The sequence below is a fragment of the Myxine glutinosa genome, chromosome 6, assembly GCF_964187855.1.
Source record: "Myxine glutinosa chromosome 6, kmMyxGlut1.1, whole genome shotgun sequence".
In the NCBI taxonomy this organism is placed as follows: Eukaryota; Metazoa; Chordata; class Myxini; order Myxiniformes; family Myxinidae; genus Myxine; species Myxine glutinosa.
The window spans coordinates 37,524,958-37,547,664 of record NC_136266.1 but is presented as its reverse complement, the minus strand read 5'-3'; the positions used below and the strand labels follow the sequence as shown (position 1 = coordinate 37,547,664).

At 44.9% G+C, this 22,707-nt stretch overlaps 1 protein-coding gene across 3 annotated transcripts in view; it reads right to left on the bottom strand.

Annotated features, from left to right (window-relative positions):
- The window catches only part of KARS1 (lysyl-tRNA synthetase 1), a 48,658-nt gene that overhangs the window by 3,462 nt on the left and 22,489 nt on the right, over window positions 1-22,707 (bottom strand). For all 3 annotated transcript variants that reach the window (XM_068119834.2, XM_078779718.1, XM_078779719.1), the window contains 4 exons: window positions 20,468-20,553; window positions 12,306-12,391; window positions 12,086-12,212; window positions 10,545-10,688 (listed from right to left, as the gene is read on the bottom strand). In XM_068119834.2, coding sequence (XP_067975935.2) covers window positions 10,545-10,688; window positions 12,086-12,212; window positions 12,306-12,391; window positions 20,468-20,553 — 443 coding nt within the window. The remainder of the gene's footprint in view (window positions 1-10,544; window positions 10,689-12,085; window positions 12,213-12,305; window positions 12,392-20,467; window positions 20,554-22,707) is intronic.

Sequence of the window (22,707 nt, the reverse complement as noted above, 5' to 3'; positions counted from 1 at the left end):
GACTAGGAATATGTTGTCATAGATGGATCTGCCAGGGATGCCGCAACTTTGATCAGGTGACACCAGGTCCCCAATAACTGTCTTCAACCGGTTCGCAAGGACCTTGGAAAACAGTTTGTAATCCGTGCACAACAAAGAGATCGGACGCCAGTTTGACAGGTGTCGGAGATCGCCAGTCTTGGGTAGCAGGCAGAGTACTGCTCTTCTAAAACTGAGCGGTAATTCTCTGGATAAAAGAGATGCATCCAGAACATTGAGCAGCTCTGGGCCCAAAATGTCCCAGAATGCCGAAAGAAATTCGGCCGGTAGGCCATCGATGCCAGGGCGGGGCTTTTCCCGACTCCATCTCAGCAAGTGCACCGGTTAGCTCTGGAAGGGTAATTGGAGCATCCAGTTCCAGACGTTGGGCCTCAGCCACAGAAGGAAGATGAGAGGTCAAAACATTCATCATTTCGTGAGAAACTGTTTTGGCCTTGAAAAGTTCAGAAAATAAATCGATTACATTTAATCTTATATCACTCGGATTTGTTAGGATGTTCCCCCCTGGGTCCAAAACCGAAGATATAAGTCGTGCTGGTTTCTCTTCAGTTTCTAGGTGAAAGAAAGCCTTAGTTGGGGTATCTGAAACCTTTATATTCTGTATTCTTAGCCTAACTAGTGTGCCCGCTGCTTTTTCATGGATCAAATCCCTTAATTGGGCCTTCTTCTCGAGTAGCAACCGATAGTTCACTGGGTTGCTCTCATTGGCCAACTTGCTCTCTAACCTTAAGATGTCTGCTTCCAAGCAAGCCATCGTGATATGTTTTACATTGGTACAGTGCGAATTAAATTGTTGACAAAATACTCGAATTTGGGCCTTTAGGTTATCCCACCAGAGACTAATTGAGGAGAAAGAAGGTTTTTTAGTACTCATTTCAGCCCAGAAATCACGAAAGGAGTCTGTAAATAAACTATCTTCTAAAAGTTTAACGTTAAACTTCCAGTAACTATTTCTGCATGTGGGTCGAGGAAAAGAAAGATCTAAGGTTACCATATGGTGGTCTGAAAACAATGACGGAAAACAACCTGAAGAGGCCACGACGTTCCTAAAGGGTACATTAATGTACCAGCGGTCGAGTCTTGCCGAAGACACCCGGCCATTGGCACATCGACACCAGGTAAACTGGACTATGTTGGGGTGATGCAATCGCCAAACATCCAGTAGACCGGCCGTCTTAAAGAAACGGGATAGGTCCGCATGGGACTCGGGGTGGGGTTCTGCAGAGTTTCTATCCTTCGAAGGGTCAAAGGTGCAATTAAGGTCACCACCAATGCACACACATTGGTCGAGATCAACTGATTTCAGGTGGTTTACCATGGAGGTGAAGAAGGCCTTTCGGTCCCTGCTCTCACTAGGTGCGTACACATTGAAAATGGTACAGCGGAAGTTTTGATGTGCAAGCTGAAGGGAAATAAGCCGGCCTTTTATGACTTCCTGAAAATGGCAAGACTCAAAAGCTAGACCTGGCTTTAGAAAAAACCCAACCCCAGCAGATGAGGCTGACAGATTGCTAAAATAGCATTGCCCTTTGAAAGTTTGGCACCAGTCATGTTCCACGTTAGGTGTGATGTGGGTCTCTTGTAGTAAAAGAACATTTGCCTTTTTACGGTCAAACAAGTTTTTGACTTGGGCCTGACGGAGGTGACTTGCACCCCCACCATTCATGTTTAAGGTCGCAAAGGAAATGTTTTTCATTCCGTGGTAATGAAATCGCCCTGTGCTTGGGAACACTCCGTACCTGCTCGGGTAACAAACTTTCTTAACCTATGGAATTGAGATTTCGTCAAGTCAAAATCCTCACGCGCTTTGATTATTGACTTTGCGGTGCAAATGAATGCAGCCAAGTCAGGGAAATAGTCTTTAATGACAATGTTGCGGTGACGATACGTTTCGTTAAGGAAGGTAAAAATGAGTTGAGGGGGTACCTGTGAGTGACCTGTCATCGCTTGTGACAGCTCGGTTGCCTCAATGTCATCCTCGGACTCAGACACGTCAGATAACATGTCGTCAGGTTCTGGGGTATTACCCGCTGCCCCCGCGGTCTTGTCTGGAGGCACCTTCACAAGTTTCCCAAGGTGTTCCCGAGAGCACTCGTTAACACTTTGGTGGATATTTGTATCTGGGGTCGGAGCTTGGGTTTGAGATCCCGGCAAACTCAGATTTACCGGCCCCGTTTGTACAGTGGGAACGTTTATTGAATCCTTAGTCTGCTCGGTATTTAAAGGGGGGGCAAGCGGAAAAACATTTCCCAGCTCGGAAATGGTAATACTTTCACTGGAGGTTTCGCACTCGGAAACTTCCAGGTGAGAGGTACAAATTTTATTTTTCGGCTCATTTACATAATGAGACTCGCTGGTGTCATTGACAACGGTATTCATGTACTCAGTTAGTGAGGGAATGTCAGAGGGACACTCGGACACATGTGCACCGGAAATGGTGCTGCCCATGACCGCCTTCTTTGCAGCACCAGCGAAAATGCTTGGCGCTGGTGCTCTTCACTTTTTAGCATACACTATGGATCCTTCGTTCATGGGTTCGGGAAAGGGGGCAATGCTAGTTGTGTCAGTCACATCGGTGGGTGTCATCACATTGGAATCGGAAAGCACCGGTGTGACAGACGACTCAGTCGGGGTGTCAGAAGGTACGGTCGGGGTGTCAGAAGGTACGGTCGGGGTGTCAGAAGGTACGGTCGGGGTGTCAGAAGGTACGGTCGGGGTGTCAGAAGGTACGGTCGGGGTGTCAGAAGGTACGGTCGGGGTGTCAGAAGGTACGGTCGGGGTGTCAGAAGGTACGGTCGGGGCGTCAGAAGGTACGGTCGGGGCGTCAGAAGGTACGGTCGGGGCATCAGAAGGTACGGTCGGGGCATCAGAAGGTACGGTCGGGGCGTCTGAAGGTGCGGTCGGGGTGTCAGAGGGTACGGTCCGGGTGACGGAAGGTACGGTAGGGGTGACAGGAGATACGGTCTGGGTGACGGAAGGTACGGTAGGGGTAACAGGAGATACGGTCCGGGTGTCAGCGAGCATGTTCGGGGTGTCAGAAGGCACGGTGGAGGGATTGGCCTTTTTACAAACTCTTTCGTTATGTCCCGGTTCACCACACTTCGGACAAGAGGCCCTAGGACAGAATCTTTTAACATGTCCGAATTCTCCACAATTAAAGCAAGTTAAGGAGGCTGAGGAAGCATATATGTGGTATTCCCGATCATCCAACGATACTTTAAAGGATATATTTAAACCTGTATCGGCTCCGCGATCCGGGAGAATCATGTACACCTGCCTCCTAAAGCTCATTACGTGTTTAACACGATCGCTGCGACACCCGAGCGGAATCATTGAGATTCGGGAAACAATTTTACCATAACGAGACAGAACGGATAGGAGTTTCTCACCTGGCATAAACGGTGGAACGTTGGATATTGTTATCTTGGTAGCTGGCGTATCCATAGGGGATACCGTAATATAATGACCCCCTTTTATGGTTAGATCGGTACTAACGACGTCATGAACGAGTTTTTCTTCTGACACGAAGACAACAAATTTCTGGTTCATTCGTGATGCCGCACGAACATTACCGTCTCCTATGATGGATCCCACGGCAAGGATAATGTCCTCAGCCGGAGCTCCTTCAGGCGGAACACATGCGAATGCATGCTTACGCGTTAAATTTTCGAACGCCTCGTAACGAGAGCGTGTATTCGCCATACCAGCGAAATCCCCCCCCCCCCCTCCCCCTCCTCCTCCTCCTCCTTGTCCGAACCGGACAAGAAGGTATCAAACCAAAATAATCGAACTAAAGTAAATAATAAACGTGCATTATAAGCACAAAAATGGCTTACAAAGCGTCGTCAAAGCCAGTAGGCCGCACCCAAAATGGGCTCGCTCTCAATCCTCTCTCTCTTGAAGACAAGGGTGCAGAACGGATGAAAACACAATGCCGAAGCACACGGGATGGAAAAGGAGAGGGAGGGAGGGCAGGAGAGGGGGGAAAACTCACAACGGACTCACCAAAACACCGAGCAGTTGCTCACAGCCGCCATGACGCTACACCCAACGCACCAACAGCCGATAGGTGGCGACAGAGAGAGAGAGAGAGAGAGAGAGAGAGAGAGAAAGAAGGAGAGAGAGAGAGAGAAAGAAGGAGAGAGAGAGAGAGAGAAAGAAGGAGAGAGAGAGAGAGAGAGAAAGAAGGAGAGAGAGAGAGAGAAAGAAGGAGAGAGAGAGAGAGAGAAAGAAGGAGAGAGAGAGAGAGAGAAAGAAGGAGAGAGAGAGAGAGAGAGAAAGAAGGAGAGAGAGAGAGAGAAAGAAGGAGAGAGAGAGAGAAAGAAGGAGAGAGAGAGAGAGAAAGAAGGAGAGAGAGAGAGAGAAAGAAGGAGAGAGAGAGAGAGAAAGAAGGAGAGAGAGAGAGAGAAAGAAGGAGAGAGAGAGAGAGAAAGAAGGAGAGAGAGAGAGAGAGAGAGAGAGAGAGAGAGAGAGAAAGAAGGAGAGAGAGAGAAAGAAGGAGAGAGAGAGAGAGAGAGAGAGAGAGAGAGAGAAAGAAGGAGAGAGAGAGAGAGAAAGAAGGAGAGAGAGACTTTGACTTTTAAGCTCTTTTTATTATAAAAGTATAAAACAAGAATACCACCAAAAGCAATCAATCAGGGCAATCAGTAAAATCATAGCAATCCCGAAAGGAAAAAAACAAACGGTGCAATGCAAACCCAGCAACAGAAAGGTGCAAATGCCAGAAAAAACAGCACACGATAAGAAACACCCGCACTGTATTATACGGAGATTAACAATTTGTTTTCCTGGACCTCACAAATCCCTCCAACACACCAAGTCGCAACAAAATTAGCAAGGTCGTTTGCCGTTTGGACACAGCCAAATTCAAGCTTGAGCCTTGCTGACACCAATGAACTAAAGAACACCATGATACTGCATTCCTGCATGGGTCTGCCGCCCAGCTTCGCCTTCCGCGACAGGTATACGGCCAGTTTAGCAGTAGCGGTTAGGAACCCGAATACAATGGATGTGGTTCCCTTTTTGGGAGGAAAGCCAAAGATGTAAGCTTTCAAAGAAAAGGTAACCTGCAATCTATGGGAAATAAATTTAACCAATGAAACAAAGGAGAAAGTCTTTCACAATTAATGAAAGCATGAAGCAAATCTTCCCTCGCCGGACAAAAGGGGCAACAGCCGGAAATGGGGAAAAAAAACGGATGACAGCATTGGAAGGAACAATCCAGTTTAAAAGAAACATTTTGTAAGGATCATGAATTCACCAAAAGGAGCAAAGGATATTTAAAGGAAACCAGCAAGTATAAAAATTTTACAAACCAAAGGTGAAGACACAAACAAAACCACAAACAATTTTTAAAGGAAATGCTCATGCAAGAGCTATGAACACATCAAGAGCAAATTAAATGTTTAATTAAATTAAGCGAAACATTGAGAGAGAGAGAGAAAGAAGGAGAGAGAGAGAGAGAGAAAGAAGGAGAGAGAGAGAGAGAGAGAGAGAGAAAGAAGGAGAGAGAGAGAGAGAGAGAGAGAGAGAGAGAGAGAAAGAAAGAAGGAGAGAGAAAGAGAGAGAGAGAAAGAAGGAGAGAGAGAGAGAGAGAGAGAAAGAAGGAGAGAGAGAAAGAGAGAAAGAGAGAAAGAGAGAAAGAGAGAAAGAGAGAAAGAGAGAGAGAGAGAGAGAGAGAGAGAGAGAGAGAGAGAGAGAGAGAAAGGAGAGAGAGAGAAAGGAGAGAGAGAGAGAGAAGGAGAGAGAGAAGGAGAGAGAGAAGGAGAGAGAGAAGGAGAGAGAGAAGGAGAGAGAGAAGGAGAGAGAGAAGGAGAGAGAGAAAGAGAGAAAGAGAGGGAGAAAGACATTCTAAACAAGAAGACGTCGTGCAGAGCACGATACTGGCAAAATCCACCCTGCCCAAAATAAAAAAAGTCGCCATGGATACATCAAATTGTCGATTTAATTAAGATTATAATTGACGATCGTAATCAAAGCTCGGGTCAATTCGATTAAAATAAATGAAAATTGATATTAGAAGTTTGACCTTGAGTTGACCTTTGACCTTTTTACCTCAAAATAGTTGTTTCCCAATTCGGTGAGGCGCTATGCAATTGCTGTTTAATTCTCAAGTCAATCGGATGGAAATTGATGATTTTTCAGATGAAAATTGTTGATTTTGGACATTTGACCTTGAGTTGACCTCTTGACATCAAAACTATTTGGTTCCTCAATTTAGTGACTCAATGTGCATAGGCTATTCAATTTTCAAGTCAATCGGATGAACAGACAATTTTGGAAATTTGACCTCAAGATGACCTTTGACCTCAAATCAATAGCCTTCTTCCTTATGACCAACTCTACCATCTCATGAAGTTTAACTAATGTATTTGAAAAATCTTCGATTTTGCAAGTAATAAACCAATTTAATGTAATTCTGGTGAACTAATCGATATCAGATAATTTGAAATTGAAGCCACCTTGGCAATAACTGCAGCACACACACCAACTGCTGAGACTGATAAATATATGTTCCCAAACAAGGTACTTCAACACAGGAGGACGAGGCCATTAGTCCCATGTGGCCCTAAAACATGGAATCAGTTATGTTATTTCAAAAATCACTGTCTTCGGCGGTTTTGTGGCTTTGGACTAAGTTGACTTGCTTGATGAGTCATAACCCTTTCACTGTGACGCCATTTTACAAAACTTGTTTCCACCGGTTCAGAGCAGGGCACGCATGGCAAGGACATTCGGAGATGTGTGTCGTTTCATTCTAGCAGTATCGATTACTCGAGTCTGGTATGTAACCTCCATCGAGCAGCACACGCGTGCATAGCACAAGGTAAAAACGGTAATTCCTGGGTTACAAATTGCTACTGCAAAGAGCACCAATAAACAGGCCCCACCTGTTGTTCAGTTTCGTTTTTCTTATTCACTTCCTCAGATGTGTGCATTAAAAAAACAGATGCTATCAAGAGGAAGTGAGTCGAGTTAACGAAAAAAGCGAAATACGGTGGCAAAAAGGGCAACAGCTTTTCTGTTCCACGTAACTTTTGGCATATAGTTGGAGGGTTAGTGTACAATAATTGTACATCAGAAAATGTTTGGATTTAAAACATAAATTTCCAGAGAGATGGAAGGCCTGTGGCAATGATTATGTAGAAGAAAATTATCATAAATCTTACAAAAGGATAAAAGGATATGTTAGTCACCTGATAATCATGAAAATGTTTCTTAAAGTCAGAATTTATGAAATTGCGGAAAAAATACATGTCTCATAACACCCACATCCCCAAACCACTCCCCAATCCAAATAATTATATAGTTTCGGCCAAAACTTATGACAAGAAAGTCCTCCAAATGAAATGCAACAGCAGATGAAAATATCAGACGAGACATACCTTGCCTTCAGAAAGTATTCACACCCTTTGAAGTTTTCACATTTTGTTGTGTTACAGCCTGAATTTAAGATGTATTACATTGACATTTTTGTCACTGATCTACACATCATACTGCATAATGTCCAAGTGGAATTTCATAGATATTTTTTACAAAATAATTAAAAACAAAATGCAGGAATATCTAATTTACATAAGTATCCAACCTTGAATCAATACTTTGTAGAAGCGCCTTTGGCAGTGATTACAGCATCGAGTCTTCTTGAGTAAATCTGGATCAGCTTTACTCATCTGTACTTGGGGAGTTCTCCCATTCTTCCTTGCAGATTTGCTCAAGCTCTGTCAAGTTGGATGGGGAGCGTCGGTGAACAGCAACCTTAAAGTCTTTCCACAGATTTTCAATGGGATTCAAGTCTGGGCTTTGGGCAGGCCACTCGAGGACTTTCACGTTCTTCTTCTGAAACCATTCCAGTGTTGCTTTGGCTGTATGTTTGGGGTTATTGTCCTTTCGGAACGTAAACCTTCAGCACAGTCTATGGTCTTTTGCACTCTAAAACAGGTTCTCCTCAAGGATTTGCCTGTATTTTGGCTCCATTGATTGTTCACTCTATCCTCACAAGTCTTCCAATCTCTCCTGCTGAAAAGCATCCCCATAGCATGATGCTGCCACCTTTATGCATCACCGTAGGGATGGCGTTAGATGGGTGATGAGCTGTGCTCAGAATCCACCAGATGTATTGCTTTGCATTCAGGCCAAAGAGTTCAATTTTCATCTCCTCAGACCACAGATTATTTTGCCTCATACTCTTAGTCTTTCACGTCCCTTTTTGCAAACTCCAGGCATGCTGCCATGTGCCTTTTTCTCAGGAGTGGCTTCTGTCTGCCCACTCTCCCCATGAAGCCTAGATTTGTGAAGTGCTGCAGAGACTGTTGTCCTCTTGCCAGGTTCTCCCATCTCAGCCAAGGAACTCTGTAGTTCTGTCAGAGTGGTCATTGGGTTATTGGACTCCCTGAACAAGGTCCTTCTTGACCGGTTGCTCTGTTTGGTCGGATGGCCAGCTCTAGGAAGAGTCTCGGTTGTTCCATATGCTTTCCATTTCCTAATGATGGAAGCTCACTGTGCTCTTGGGAACTCTCAACACTCTAGAAATTGTTTGATACCCTTCCCCAGATCTATGCCTCCAAACAATTCTACCTTTGAGTTATACGGACAGTTCCTTGGACTTCATGGTAGAGTTTCTGCTCTGACATACACTGTCAACTGTGGGACTTGGTATAGAAAGGTGTGCTTCTTGCTAAATCATGTCCAATCAATTTAATTGACCACAGGTGGACTCCAATCAAGTTGGAGAGACATCTCAAGGATGATCAAAGGAAATTGGATGCATCTGAGTCCACTTTGTCATAGATGCACCAAAGTGTCATAGCAAAGAGGTTGAATACTTATTGACTCAATAAATTTCAGATTTTCATTTTTAATTATTCTGTAAAAAAAAAAAAGAAGTTTTAATTCCACTTTGACATTATGGGATATTATATGTCGATCAGTGACAAGAAAATCTCAATTAAACCCATTTAAAATTCAGGCTGTAACACGACAAAATGTGAAAAAAGTCAAAGGGTGTGAATACTTTGATGGCTTTCACACAAGAAAGTATTCACACAATACGGGGAAATTTAAATTTTTTCAATGGGACCAAAAATTGAACCTGGGCAGTGTATAAGGCAACAGACCACTCCTTTGATCACTCCTGAATTTTTGTTACTTGCTGTTAAGAAATATGCTGTGATATATTTGCTGTTAAGAAATATGATGATTTTGGAATTTCACAATACTCTATACAATATATTTAACAAGCTTATGCTGTCTGCCTGTCCCCTGTCCCCCCCACCCCCCATCCCACCCCCCTGAAACACGGAAATGCTCCGCATAGACAATAAAGGACGTAAAATTCTTATTTTACCATGTGCTTCCAGCCAGTAGTGTTTACTAAATTATATGATATTGTTGTGGTTTTGACTTTTAGGGGGTAAAATAATAAATTGTTAGTATAAACGGTAGTTATTTCATAATATTTGCTCGGCTTGAATTGTATTGCATACAAATCGATATGCATTGCGAATGTGCTAGAAAGGAGTCCATATATGTTTGTTTACTTCGCACACCCTCTTCTTTAATCACTTTCATGCACCCTCAGCACAGGATTCGCTCGGGTTAGGCTGTCAGCTATCTCTCCCCGTCCTCACAAATCCTTATGACCGATTCAAACCGGTCCGGAGTGTATCCTGTTGGCACGGCGCAGCAGATGGTCAATCCATCATTGTTAACTCCGCAGCACACCAAAACCCAACCAGTCCCAGTCTAGGACCCCGCGGGGGCAACACTGGACACCACCAGAGCTCGGGGAGCGGACACACCAAACCGGATGAGAGGAGTGAACCCCCAAACCTGCACAACCCCTCCTAGGGAAAACAGTGGGGAGCCGAGAGGGTGAGAGAGAGGAGAGATACAGGAGAAGGTGGGGAAGGGGAGGGGGGGGGGGGGGGAGGGTGTAGGGGTGGAAGACGCTTTAAAAGGGAGTGAAAAAGAGCTGTCTCGAGGAGAGGAAAAAAATAATAATAATAAGAGCGCGTCTTGGCTTGTTGTTACCACTTCGCTCTTGTTAACACCTCTCTTGTCAGCGTGTTTGGTCTGAGGTCCACACTGCGGCCATCTTGTGGCCTAGGGTCTCCGGTGCCACGGCGGTTCGGAGACACGTGGAGCGGAGCCAGTGCCAGATCAAGATGCACCACGACTAAAGCGACATTGTGCTGGAGTCATTGGGGCATCAGCTCAGCTGAGCGGACGCAAGGTGTGTTGAGGCATGATTGGTCCCCATCTAATTCCCTATTTTTTATCTTCATATCTCTTTGCTTCTCCTGATGTATGATTGATGCCACATATGCAAAAGTGTAACGTGACTGCATAAGATATCCGAAGGTAGGAATATTTGCGTAAGAAATAATGGGGATGATAATTGGCTTGTGAATACATGTATTGTGGTGTTTGAAGGGTGATGGTTGAAGCAACAGGAAAGAAAAATGAAAATGAAAGTTCACAAACCTTAAAGGCTTGGCACAAACCTTAATGTTATTCGAGTCTGTGAGGAACATGGTGAGGCGGTCGATTCCCATGCCCCAGCCTGCTGTTGGAGGCAGGCCATATTCTAGGGCTGTGCAGAAGTTCTCATCGATGAACATGGCCTCATCATCACCAGCAGACTTGGCCTGCCAAGCATATTGCAGAAATAAATCGAGTTTCTTCCACAAATCGATTTTAAACATGTAAAAAAAATTACCAGTTTTTGTTTATTCTGAAAACGTATTTTCAACTTTGCCCACAATTGTATCATTACCCACTACAAAAACAACAGGCATTGTAAGGCCATTTTCCCTGCTAGAGCGGGGGTTAGCCTTGCGGTCCCCATGACAATCTTCTCCATTTTGCCCTATTTTCTGCATCTCTCCGTGTTAACCCCCTTGCCCTCATTTCTTCTTCGACCATCTTTAGCCAAGTCTTTCTCGGTCTTCCCCGTCCTCTACTTCCTTCTACATTCATTTCCATCACTCATTTCCATTCATTTCCAGTCACTTTCATCCTTCCTCAACACATGACCAAACCATCTCAACCTGTTCCTCTTCACAGCATCAATCACAGGCTCTATTCCCATCATCTTTCGCAATTAATCATTTCTCTTCCTCTCTCTCAACGATACTCCGCACATCCACCGAACCTTTCGCATTTCCACCCTTTCCAGCCTTCGTTGCTGCTTTACGTTCACTACACATGTCTCGCTCCCATAAATCATAACACTTCTCACGCATGCAGCATACACCTTTCCCTTCAGCTTCAACGACACTCCCCTCCTCATCAGCATGCCACTCAGTTCCCGGTACGTGCTGCATCCTTGCTTGATGATCAGCATTTAAAGGGGTAGAGCAAAGACAATTCCCATTGGTTGGCATCCACGGGGAGGAGGAAATGCCCCGCTGAGTGCGGTGAGAAAAGCGACACCATAGTTATGACATCGCTGGTACCCAGAGTATACCGGGAAGTGACGGCAGTGATGGCACTTCTCACAAGCTTAGTGGCTGTGTTAAGTGTTTGTCTTGTCAGTATGTCCGTGTGTGCGTGTGTTGCAGCTCCATTATGAACCTTAGACCAAGTATATAAAAAAAGAAAAAGGCAAAGCTATTAGTGAGCCAGCCTTGTTTTTATATCCAATCTGATAGTAAAATGTCACCGTATGTTTCGGCCTACAAGTCAATTCGTCCAAGTTGAATTGACAATTTACTTGAGACTTATACGCTGATAAATGCGGTACATTGTATGACATTAGCTCAGTTTCTAGAAGTTCAAAATTGCTGAATACGAAGATTGCTGCCTTCTGTTGAACTTGATAAATTATATGTTGTTGTTGTCAGTCCAATGTCCTCACCACGATGCCATCATCCACAAAACTGAAAAGGGTGGTATTAATTTACCTGGTTAATGCATGGAGGCAATAGTTAGGACAACATATATTATAATGCTTAATTGTTTAATTGATGCTTAATTGATAATTAATGAATTGATTGATTAATTGATGCTTATTGATAATTATCAATTAAGCATCATACAGTACCTGAGATTGATCCTCAAACAGCTTGCGCTGGACAACTGGATCATTCAATTCTGTGTATGCATTACAGATCTCCTTCTGCATCACAAAGAGCTCGAAACGCTCAGTCAGGCCTTTGATGCTGCGGTGCCTGCAGCCAGAAGTAATGGGCAATAGGATGACCAACAACACCTGGTGTTAGTCTGTGCGTTATGGAAAACAAGTGTTTCTGCACTGTACGTACCACTTGGCCAGGGGACTCATGATCTGTGGATGATCACACAGAAATGTAGGGTGCATGCAGGACACCTCCACAAATTCACCAGCCAGCTGGAATAGAGAAAGACAGATTACCAGCCATCAGGCCAAGTAAAACAGCAAAATGCGTTAGATGAGAACGAAGGATCTGATCTCCGCCAGCATTGGATGTGAACCCACTGCTACATTTGATCTCAATTAAAGGTCACTTTTAAAAAAGGTGAGATGTGAGAGAGGGAAGGTGAGATGAGAGAGAGAGAAGGTGAGAGAGAGAGAGAGAGAGAGAGAGAGAGAGAGAGAGAGAGAGAGAGAGAGAGAGAGAGAGAGAGAGAGAGAGAGAGAGACTTTTGACTTTTCTTCCCCTTTATTACAAGGAAAACAAGTTTTACATGATGAAGGATGTTTGTACAGGCATCAAAAGAAATAACCAGGAAAGGAAGGGGTAACAAAGAAGCAATACTTTAGATTTATAAATTGATTGTTAGAACACCACCAACCATACCACATAAGGATTGTTTCGCACACCACCGGTTTTTAAATAAAGCAGGATCTTGAGTTTCAAACTCAAAAAGAACACGCGATGTAACCAATGCTTTAAAAACAGTTAAAACGTCATCAGCTAAAACGTCAGTGTTCTGCAGTTTTCGTTTCCTCGATAAATAAATGGCAAGTTTTGCCTCCGAACACAGAAAGTTTGCTAAAAGACATTCATTTTTACATTGATACAAGACATTAAAACCAAATATGAAAACACAATGTGTAAAAGTCAAACCGAGCCCCCGGATCACATGTGACAGGATTTTAAAAAGCGAGGCCAACCTTGAACATTCAATGAAAATGTGAAAAATGGTCTCTGGGGTGTCGCAAAAGGGGCACAATTCCGAATTTTCAGGACATATACGGTGGGACAGGATGTTGCAAGGCAGGATATGGTGCGCTAACCGCCATTGTAGGTCACCCGAGCGCTTGACAGTAGGTTCTTTGTACATCACCTGCCACTTTATTGTTGTGAAACGGTTAGCTTGAAGCAGCGCTCGCCAATGAGCTTGTGGCTCTGCAGGTTTGCCAGGAAAAAGAGTGAGAACACATAGATTGTACACTGAGGATTTCTCCATCTGATTAAAGAGCCTAAAACTTTGAAATAAAATTAAAAGATTTGGGAAAGGACATTGGGATCGATGGAGGGCATCTTCTATGTCTGGGTCCCATTTTAACCCGGTTTGCTTAAAGGTCCGTAAAATCACAGAGAAAATTCTGCCAATGACTCTGATGGACCTCACACTGGTGGCCACGGCAATGTCAGCAGCTGGCTTCCATCTATGTACAAAGGGGTTCCTGAGGTGTTTTACTCTGGTAACACCGGCATCAATAAACTTTTGCATAAAAGATCTGTCACTACAGACCCCATCAAAGAAAGAATTTAGAAATATTGGTTCATTTAGGAACATCTGAAGGGAGTAAGCACTGGTGTCACGGCGAAAAGAAACAGCCTGCCACGCTTCCAGCATGCTTCGGTAAAACAACGGGACCGATGTCATATCCACGTGCTTCGCGTCAAGAAGAAAAAGCTCGTCACCATAGCCAAGTTTCCCAGCTTGCCTAAGCAAGCAATGGGCAAAGGCTTTCCATGGGACGTCGGAGTATAGAAGCCTTCGTGCTGAGAGGAGGCGAAAAGCCATCACTTTGCTCGTCACATCTATTAGCCCCTGTCCACCTTCTGCAATCGGCAGGCTTAGTATTCCTGGCCGGAGCCAGTGCTTTCCCCCCCAGAAAAAATCCACAAAAAAGCTTTGAAGTTTTTTAAGGATAAAACCTGGGGCCTGCAGTGCTTTGAAAACATGCCAGAGCATTGATGCCGCGAGATTATTAATGACCAGAGTACGACCCCGGAAGGAAAGCTGCCTCAATAGTCCCCTCCATTTTATCAACCGCTGCTCAGTTTTGGTAATCAGCGACTCCCAGTTTTTTGAAATAAAATCTTGAGTTCCAAGAAAGACACCGAGGTAGTGTATTCCTTCATTGGTCCATACAAGCTGCCCTGGTAGGGTTGGAGGGGGAGTTTCATTCTGTGGACCTAAGTAAAAAGCTTTGCTCTTTTCCCAATTAACTTTAGTCGAGCTTGCCAGGCTGAATTCCTCGACAGACTCAACCAGAGCGCGAACATCGTCATCGGAGTACACAATTGCGCAGAGGTCATCCGCATAAGCAATGGTCTTTACGGGATTTTCTAACGGCAGAGGATAAAACCCTTGTAGCCGTGTGCGTAAACGATGTAGTAAAGGTTCAATTGATAGGGAGTATAGAAGGCCAGACAGGGGGCACCCTTGACGAATACCCCTGGTAACAGGGAAAGGCTGACTTAAGATGTTGTTTACTTTGAGCAAGCTAAAAATATTATTATACAATATTTTGATATAACAAATAAAATTTTCCTTAAAACCAAACCCCCGTAAAACAGCAAAGAGATAAGAGTGATCAATCGTGTCGAAAGCTTTTTCTTGGTCTAAAAACACCAGACCAACATTTCTATGTTCAGCAATACAAATGTCGATCATGTCACGTACAATAAAAATGCTATCGTGTATTGTCCTTTTAGGAGTGCAATAGGATTGATCGGGGTGTACAATCTCCCCAATCAAAGGTTTGAGGCGGTTGGCAAGAGCTTTTGAAAAAATCTTGTAGTCCGTGCAGAGGAGCGAAATGGGACGCCAATTTTTAAGTTGCTGGAGGTCTCCTTTCTTAGGTATGAGAGCAAGTATAGCCCTGCGACAGCTGATTGGTAACAAGCCTGATCGTAGGCTATCAACTAAGAGGTCAAGCAACTCAGGTCCCAACAAATCCCAGAAGGTTTTGTAGAACTCTGCAGGGATTCCATCAAGTCCAGAAGCTTTACCTGTGGGCAAAGTTTGCAAAGCAGTGAAAAGTTCGTCAAGAGTCACTTCCTTGTCAAGTTGTTGACATGCAGGTTCGGACAAGGTGGGCAAAGAAGTGGTTAAGGAACGAATCATGTCTTCTTTAGTGTCTCTGGCACAATACAAGTCAGAGAAGTATTGTTTTGTCAAGCTTCTAATGTCTTTTGGATCGTGTGTTGTTCGGCCTCCTGGTGCCTGCAGCGAAGTTATTTGCTGGTTTCTCTTTTTTCGTGCTTCCAAAGCAAAGAAAAACTTGGAAGGAGTATCAATAGAGCTGTAGTTCTCCATTCGTAGCCTTATTAGAGCCCCTCTGGCTTGTTTTGCACAGAGTTGAGCAAGGAGTGCTTTCTTCGTTGCTATTAGAGAACTGGTCCTTTCGGCACTGGGAGCTGGAAGGCTTGACTGGAGAGACAATATTTCTTTGGCAATTAGAGATTGCAGCGCAGATTCATTCCTTGTACAAAAGGAGCTATATTGCTGGCAAAAGGTCCTAATATGGGTTTTCGCATTGTCCCACCATTGTGTGAGGCAGGAGTAGGAAGGCTTCCGTAGTAGTAAGGCTTCCCAAAAGGCTCGGAAGGCGACAGGAAAAGCGTCATCTTGCAGAAGACTCACATTGAAGGTCCAATGGGCAGTGCCACGATTTCGAGCCGGGGAGAGTATATGAAGAACAACCATGTGATGGTCCGAAAAACCACTTGGGGTGGTGTCAACATGGTCTATGACATTTAGAGAGTCATTATTGATGTAAAATCTGTCTAGCCTTGCAAGAGATAACCGGCCATTTGCACATCGGCACCATGTGTATTGCCGTGCAGATGGGTTCTGGAGTCTCCATACATCCATAAGGGAGAATTTGGACAATGCTCTCTTTAAGGGTGTTGTACTTGATGGGTGGGGCTCTTCTCCATTACGATCAAGGGTGGGATACAGTGTGCAATTAAAGTCCCCACACAGACAAACAAGACCATCAAAATCAAGGTGTGTGAGGGACATTTCTAACTGTGTGAAAAAAACTAATCTTTCTGTGCTCGTGCTGGGTGAATATACATTTATTAAAGTGTGTTTGTAACCATTATAAAAGAAATTAACTGAGACTAAATGCCCTTTAGTAATCTCCTTAAAAGTGACATTTTCAGGACAGAAAGAAGGATTTAAATAAATAGCCACTCCAGCACTAGGACAGGTCAAGCTACTAAAGAACCACTGTCCTTTCATGATGCGAGTCCATTCGCTCATGCACGAAGAGCTACATCTTGTCTCTTGCAAAAGAGCAACATCGAAATGTTTTTGCTCGACAAGCAACTTTACCTGAGCTTTACGCAGGGGTGAACGTCCCCCATTTATATTTAAAGTTACAACAGAGAAGGTCATGGTGTAGGTAGGGAAGATTTATCATGTACAGAGAAGTTAGGGTGTGCTTGTAGCTCTTTCCGAGCTTTCAATACACACTTTCTCAGGCGAAATACTTGTGACTCAGTCACACCAAGTTGTTCAGCCTTAAGGAGGAGACGTCTTGAGGAGTTTATAAAGCCAGACAGGTTCGGGAAGAAGGTTGTAATTTTAACCTTTTTCTTTCGAAAGGTGTCCTGAAGAAACTTTAGAATTTCCATGGGTGATAAATCATCATCACCCTCCAGTTCCTTGGCTATTGCTGGGTCATTCCAGACCTCGCTACTAGCACTAGAGGCGAGCGACGAGGCCCCATCTGAGTCGTAATCCGAAAGGTCTTCATTTTTTTCCCCACACACCGAAACCGATGCTCTCATAACGGGAATATCGTCTTCTACTAAAGGTGCAGCTGTTTCCACAGCGGGAGTTTTAAAAACCGTAACAGGGATTAACGTTTTTATATCAGAGGCTTTGCACTCTCCTTCTGGAGCTGCTACTTCTTCTGCCTCCATTACTTCAGACACTTCATCGTCAGCAGGGCGCGGGACGAGAGCAGGTTTGTGGTTCTTGACTTTAGTTTCAGTAACCGGGGGGGTTACCACAACATCTTGGGGCATTGCGCTTGGTCCTTGTTCATGAGAGGAATGAACGGAAACGTCTTCTTCCATTTCAGCAAACACACTGAACCTATTCTGCAGCAGAAGACCAGCTGCAGGGGCTTCTGTTTCTAAAAAAGAAACATTACGTTCGTTCGACGGCGCTATCTTTTTCGAAACGCTCGCCTGTATGTCCTCATTACCGCTTCCTCTTTTATAACTCCTCCTGGAGGACACGGTAATAAAACCCGCGTCATCAGCCGGTGAATTATCGATTTCCGCGCTCGAATGTGAAGGCTGATCTGCCGTCCCAGATGCGTCATTATCATTGCGAAGATCGACATTTGGTTCTGTCCGTCTAGATGTGCCACTAGGATCGGCATTTGTTCCTGACTGTCTAGATGTGCCACCGGATATACACTTCGGACAAGCACCTTTTAAATGTCCGAAGGCACCACACGTGAAACACGTCATTGTCTCTGTTGCGATGTACATTCGATAATTTCGATTTTCAACGACCAATGTAGCTGAGGCATTGAGCGATTGAGCATTGTTTTTTAACACCATGTAACAGTGCCGCCGAAAGGACATGATATGGCGGACTGTAGAATCCGAACGCAAACGGAAGGGAATCATGGAGATTTTTGACACCACGGTGCCAAACTGTGTTAAAACGGACAAAATCTGTTCGTTTTTAACAAAAGGCGGTAAATTAGATAAAGTGATTTTCACCGCCGGTGAGTCCAACATACTAACGTTAACGAAAATATCTGGCGGTAAGGACAAACCAGTTTCAACCGCCTGAGCGACATAGCGCTCCTCGGAAAGAAAAACAACAACTCGTTGGTTCATCTTTGAAGCTGCTAACACATTTTCAAAACCAACGAGTTCACCCAAGCCCATCACGACGTCATCGACCCGAACCCCGTCGGGTGGACTAACTATTACCCCCATTTTTACGAGTAAGTGACTCGTAAATGCTGTTCTGCAAACGACTGTTTGCCATAGCGATAAATGAACCAAAACTAAGGAAATATTTGAAAAAGCAAAACAAAATAGAACCTATCGCAAGCAAAGCCTGCAGGCGAAGGTAAAAAGAAAAGAAATAGAATAAGGGAGCCGATAAACGACGATAATAAAGAACACGGCAAGCAGAGCACAGGCCCGAAGAACACAAGGTTCTTTAGGACTCGCACCAAACTCACCATGCGCGCTCTCTTTCTCTCTCTTGTCTCAACAAAGAAGGAAAAACACGGGGAAGACTTCACAAACACGTACAAGGACACAGAGGGAGCGAAAAGGGGGATGGGAAAGGCAACAACACAACACAGTACTCACAGCTCCTCACACACAGCAGCCATGATTGCCACACCCACGCACGACTCACCAACGACCAGCAGGGGGCGCGAGAGAGAGAGAGAGAGAGAGAGAGAGAGAGAGAGAGAGGAGAGAGAGAGAGAGAGAGAGAGAGAGAGAGAGAGAGAGAGAGAGAGAGCCAGATAGTGAGAGAGAGAGAGAGAGAGAGAGAATGAGAGAGAGGGAGAGCATGAGAGAGAGGGAGAGCATGAGAGAGAGAGAGAGAGAGAGAGAGAGAGAGAGATGAGAGAGAGAGAGAGAGAGAGAGAGAGAAGGTGAGAGAGAAGGTGAGAGAGAAGGTGAGAGAGAAGGTGAGAGAGAAGGTGAGAGAGAGGTGAGAGTGAAGAGCAGAAGAGATGAGAGAGAGAGAGAGAGAGAGGAGAACGAGAGAGAGAGAGAGAGAGAAAGAGAGAGAGAGAGAGAGAAGAGAGAGAGAGAAGGTGAGAGAGAGTGAGAGAGAGAGAGAGGGGGGAGAGAGAGAGGGAGAGAGGGAGAGAGAGGGAAGGGGAGAGGGTGAGGAGAGGGAGAGGGGGAAGAGAGAGAGAGAGAGAGAGGAAGGGACAAAATAAGGATATCAGATGCTTCTAACTTGAGTTATGATCTGGAAAATTATATTAAACTCGCAGAGTACCTGCCCAACGGGGCGATCTTGTTCCAAGCATGCAACATGTTCTTCTGACACATACCTTTATTTGGGCGGTGTACAGGCAAATGAAACAGCTCCCTCAATCGCTCCCAGAAATAAAACAAATACCCCAAATTCCGTGCATGAAGCAAAAACAGGCCGACAGCTTATACATTAAAAACACCTCACTGGACTGGGAAGCGTGGTGACAGTAAATACTGCACTGTACTGTGAAGGGTGGGGACTTGTGATACCTTCTCCCATCTTGGTGGCGATAACACGGTACACATTTACATAGAGAATTTGTATCCTCCCTCCAATCCCCTCCCCCCCAAGAGCACGGGCAAAAATAAAAAGAGCACGGGCAAAAATAAAACCACCCCAAAATACACTAATTGGGGCCTTGCTGATCCTTTATAGCTAGTCTGGATGTATTCAGCCCAGAACTGCAGGAGTACAGCGACAAACGCACATCGGTCCGTGAATTATCGTAAGGATTAAAGTACGCACGACTTTGACCTTTTGACCCCAAACTGGAATCAGTTCACTTTGTATTAAAGCCAATGGATGTGCCAAGTTTAATTGATATCCCTGCAGCGGATCACAAGTTATCATGGAAACAAAGTTTTTCAATTAAAGGCCACATGACCTTAAATATTTCTAAGCCAGAATTTTATCAGTTCATCTTTCTATTACAGTCCAACCTCGTGCCAATGAATGAATCAATGAGTGATCGTTTTACGGCCACTTGCCCCCGCTAGAACGGGGGTTAGCCTTGCGGGCCCCATGACAATCATGGTTCCCTGATTGAGGCAATGTTTTTATGGCCGGATGCCCTTCCTGACGCCAACCCTTGGTCGCCTCTTACGATGCGGAGGGATACGGTGTACCTATTCTAAATCGGGGTACACACCGGGATCATTCATCCCAGAAAGCTGGCACTCAAGTTTGGTTGAATTTCTAACAGTGGTTCTTAAGTTATCACGGTAACAAAAAAGGTCAATGGAGGGACGGTAGGGACAACCCGAAAACATAATTCCTCTGGTGTTCGGCTACGGTCATAAAAAAAAAGAACACTGGCCAATGTTGACTGAGGCATGCAACTCAAAGTAAACCATTCAGGGGTACAACTTGGAATGTCAAGGAAAGTGTGCAAAATGGTGACAGAACATTTCAGATTCACTGCAGTGACAGGTTGGGGACAAGGAGAGAGGAAAATCATGGGTACCGTATAATGGAGCACAGGTCTCTCATGCCGTAGTATTACCTTATCCAGTAATCGAGCCATGGTTCGAGGTGCAGGGCATTCCACGCCTTTTTCAACACACAGGTGGTCAAAAAACATCCTTGCCTCTGGAAGGTCCAAGCATAGCAAACAATAAGATTGGAAGCTACAGGAGGATGGAGTGACTATATAATAGGCTTCTCCTTTCGTACACAGCACAAAGCTGAGGGGTAGCATCATTGGTTGAGGGAGCGGATGTGCCGCTGATGCAATGTCCTCAGTAGGTTCGGGCAATAATTTGGCCAGGTGCCGGCAACAGGTCGCCTACCCTTCCCGACGTTCACCGTAGGATCATTAACATCCACAAACTAATGCTGGAAGACAGGCAACCCAGTTTACCTTCCATCCAAGGGATGACACACATACCTTGATGAATCACCAACATGCATTTTAAGGCAATTTTCCCTGCTAGAGCGGGGGTTAGCCTTGCGGTCCCCATGACAATCTTCTCCATTTTGCCCTATTTTCTGCATCTCTCCTTGTTAACCCCCTTGCCCGCATTTCTTCTTCCACCATCTTTAGCCAAGTCTTTCTCGGTCTTCCCCGTCCTCTACTTCCTTCTACATTAATTTCCATCACTCTTCTCAACCAGTCACTTTCATCCTTCCTCAACACATGACCAAACCATCTCAACCTGTTCCTCTTCACAGCATCAATCACAGGCAATATTCCCATCATCTTTCGCAATTCATCATTTGTCTTCCTCTCTCTCAACGATACTCCGCACATCCATCGAAACATTCGCATTTCCACCCTTTCCAGCCTTCATTGCTGCTCTACGTTCATTACCCATGTCTCGCTCCCATAAATAATAACACTTCTCACACATGCAGCATACACCTTTCCCTTCAGCTTCAGCGACACTCTCCTCATCAGCACGCCACTCAGTTCCCGAAACTTCTTCCATGCACATCTCACTCGAGCAACCGTTGCCGAGTCTGATCCACCTTCTCCATTCAGCATGTCTCCGAGGAAGCAAAATGTTTTCACACCTTCCAGCTTCACGCCGTCTCCAAGATCCAACTCAACATTTCCATCATCTGCAGCTCCCTCTGTGCACACCTTACATTTGAATGTAGCTGCCACACTGGTAAATGACCCTCTCAGACCACTACATTTTTGATGAACCCACTCAGCGCACATTGTACATTGAATGGAATTCACTCCGACACCCTTCCTGCACACAGCACACAGCCACTTCCCAGTTCTTTCCACCTCACCACATGCTTTACCACTTGCCATCACCTTCGTCTTTCCGATATTCACCTTCAGACCTTTTGTCTCCATACATTCCTTCCACCTGTTCATCTTTTCCTTCAGTCCATCCATACTTTCCGCAATCAACACCAGATCATCTGCATACAACAACTCCCACGGTAAACCCTCCTTTACGTTCTGAGTCAGCACCTCCATCACAGCTACAAATAGTAGTGGACTTAGTACCGACCCCTGATGCACTCCCACCTTCACCTCAAATTCACCACTGTTCCCGTCCTTCGTCCTTACAGCTGTGCGCGCTCTTTTGTACATTGCCATCACTACTCTGATCAACCATTCCTCCACTCCGAACTTCCTCAATGCCCATGTCAATACTTTGCGTGGAACCCTATCGAATGCTTTCTCCAGATCAACAAACCCAAAAAACAACTTCTTCCTCTTCTCCATGTACTTCTCCTGCAACTGCCTCACAATGAAAAGCATGTCTGTCGTTCCTCTTCCTGGAATAAATCCAAACTGCATTTCGTCGATCTTCACTTTCTTCCTTATCCTCCTCTCCAACACCCTTTCCAATACCTTCATTCCATGCTCCAATAACTTTATCGCTTGGTACGAGCCACCAGAGGGTCACCTTTCCCCTTGTATAGAGGGACGAGGGTACTCAGTTCCCAATCCACTGGAATGCGACCTCCTTTCACCACCAGATTACAGATCTCTGTCATTCTCTTCACACCCCCAACTTCCTGCTGCCTTCAACATATCTCCCACAACTCCCATCGGCCCTCCCGCTTTTCCACTCTTCATTGCTTTTATCGCTTCCTCAACTTCCTTCTCAGTTATCTTCTCTGCCGGTCCTAAAACTGGGTTACTCTCTATGTTGCCATCCCTTTCATTCTCTGTATTCAACAGCATTTCCATATATCTTTTCCATCTTCCTTTAATTCCATCTGGGTCGACAACGATTTGTCCCACTTCATCCTTCAAGCAACTCACCCCCATCACAT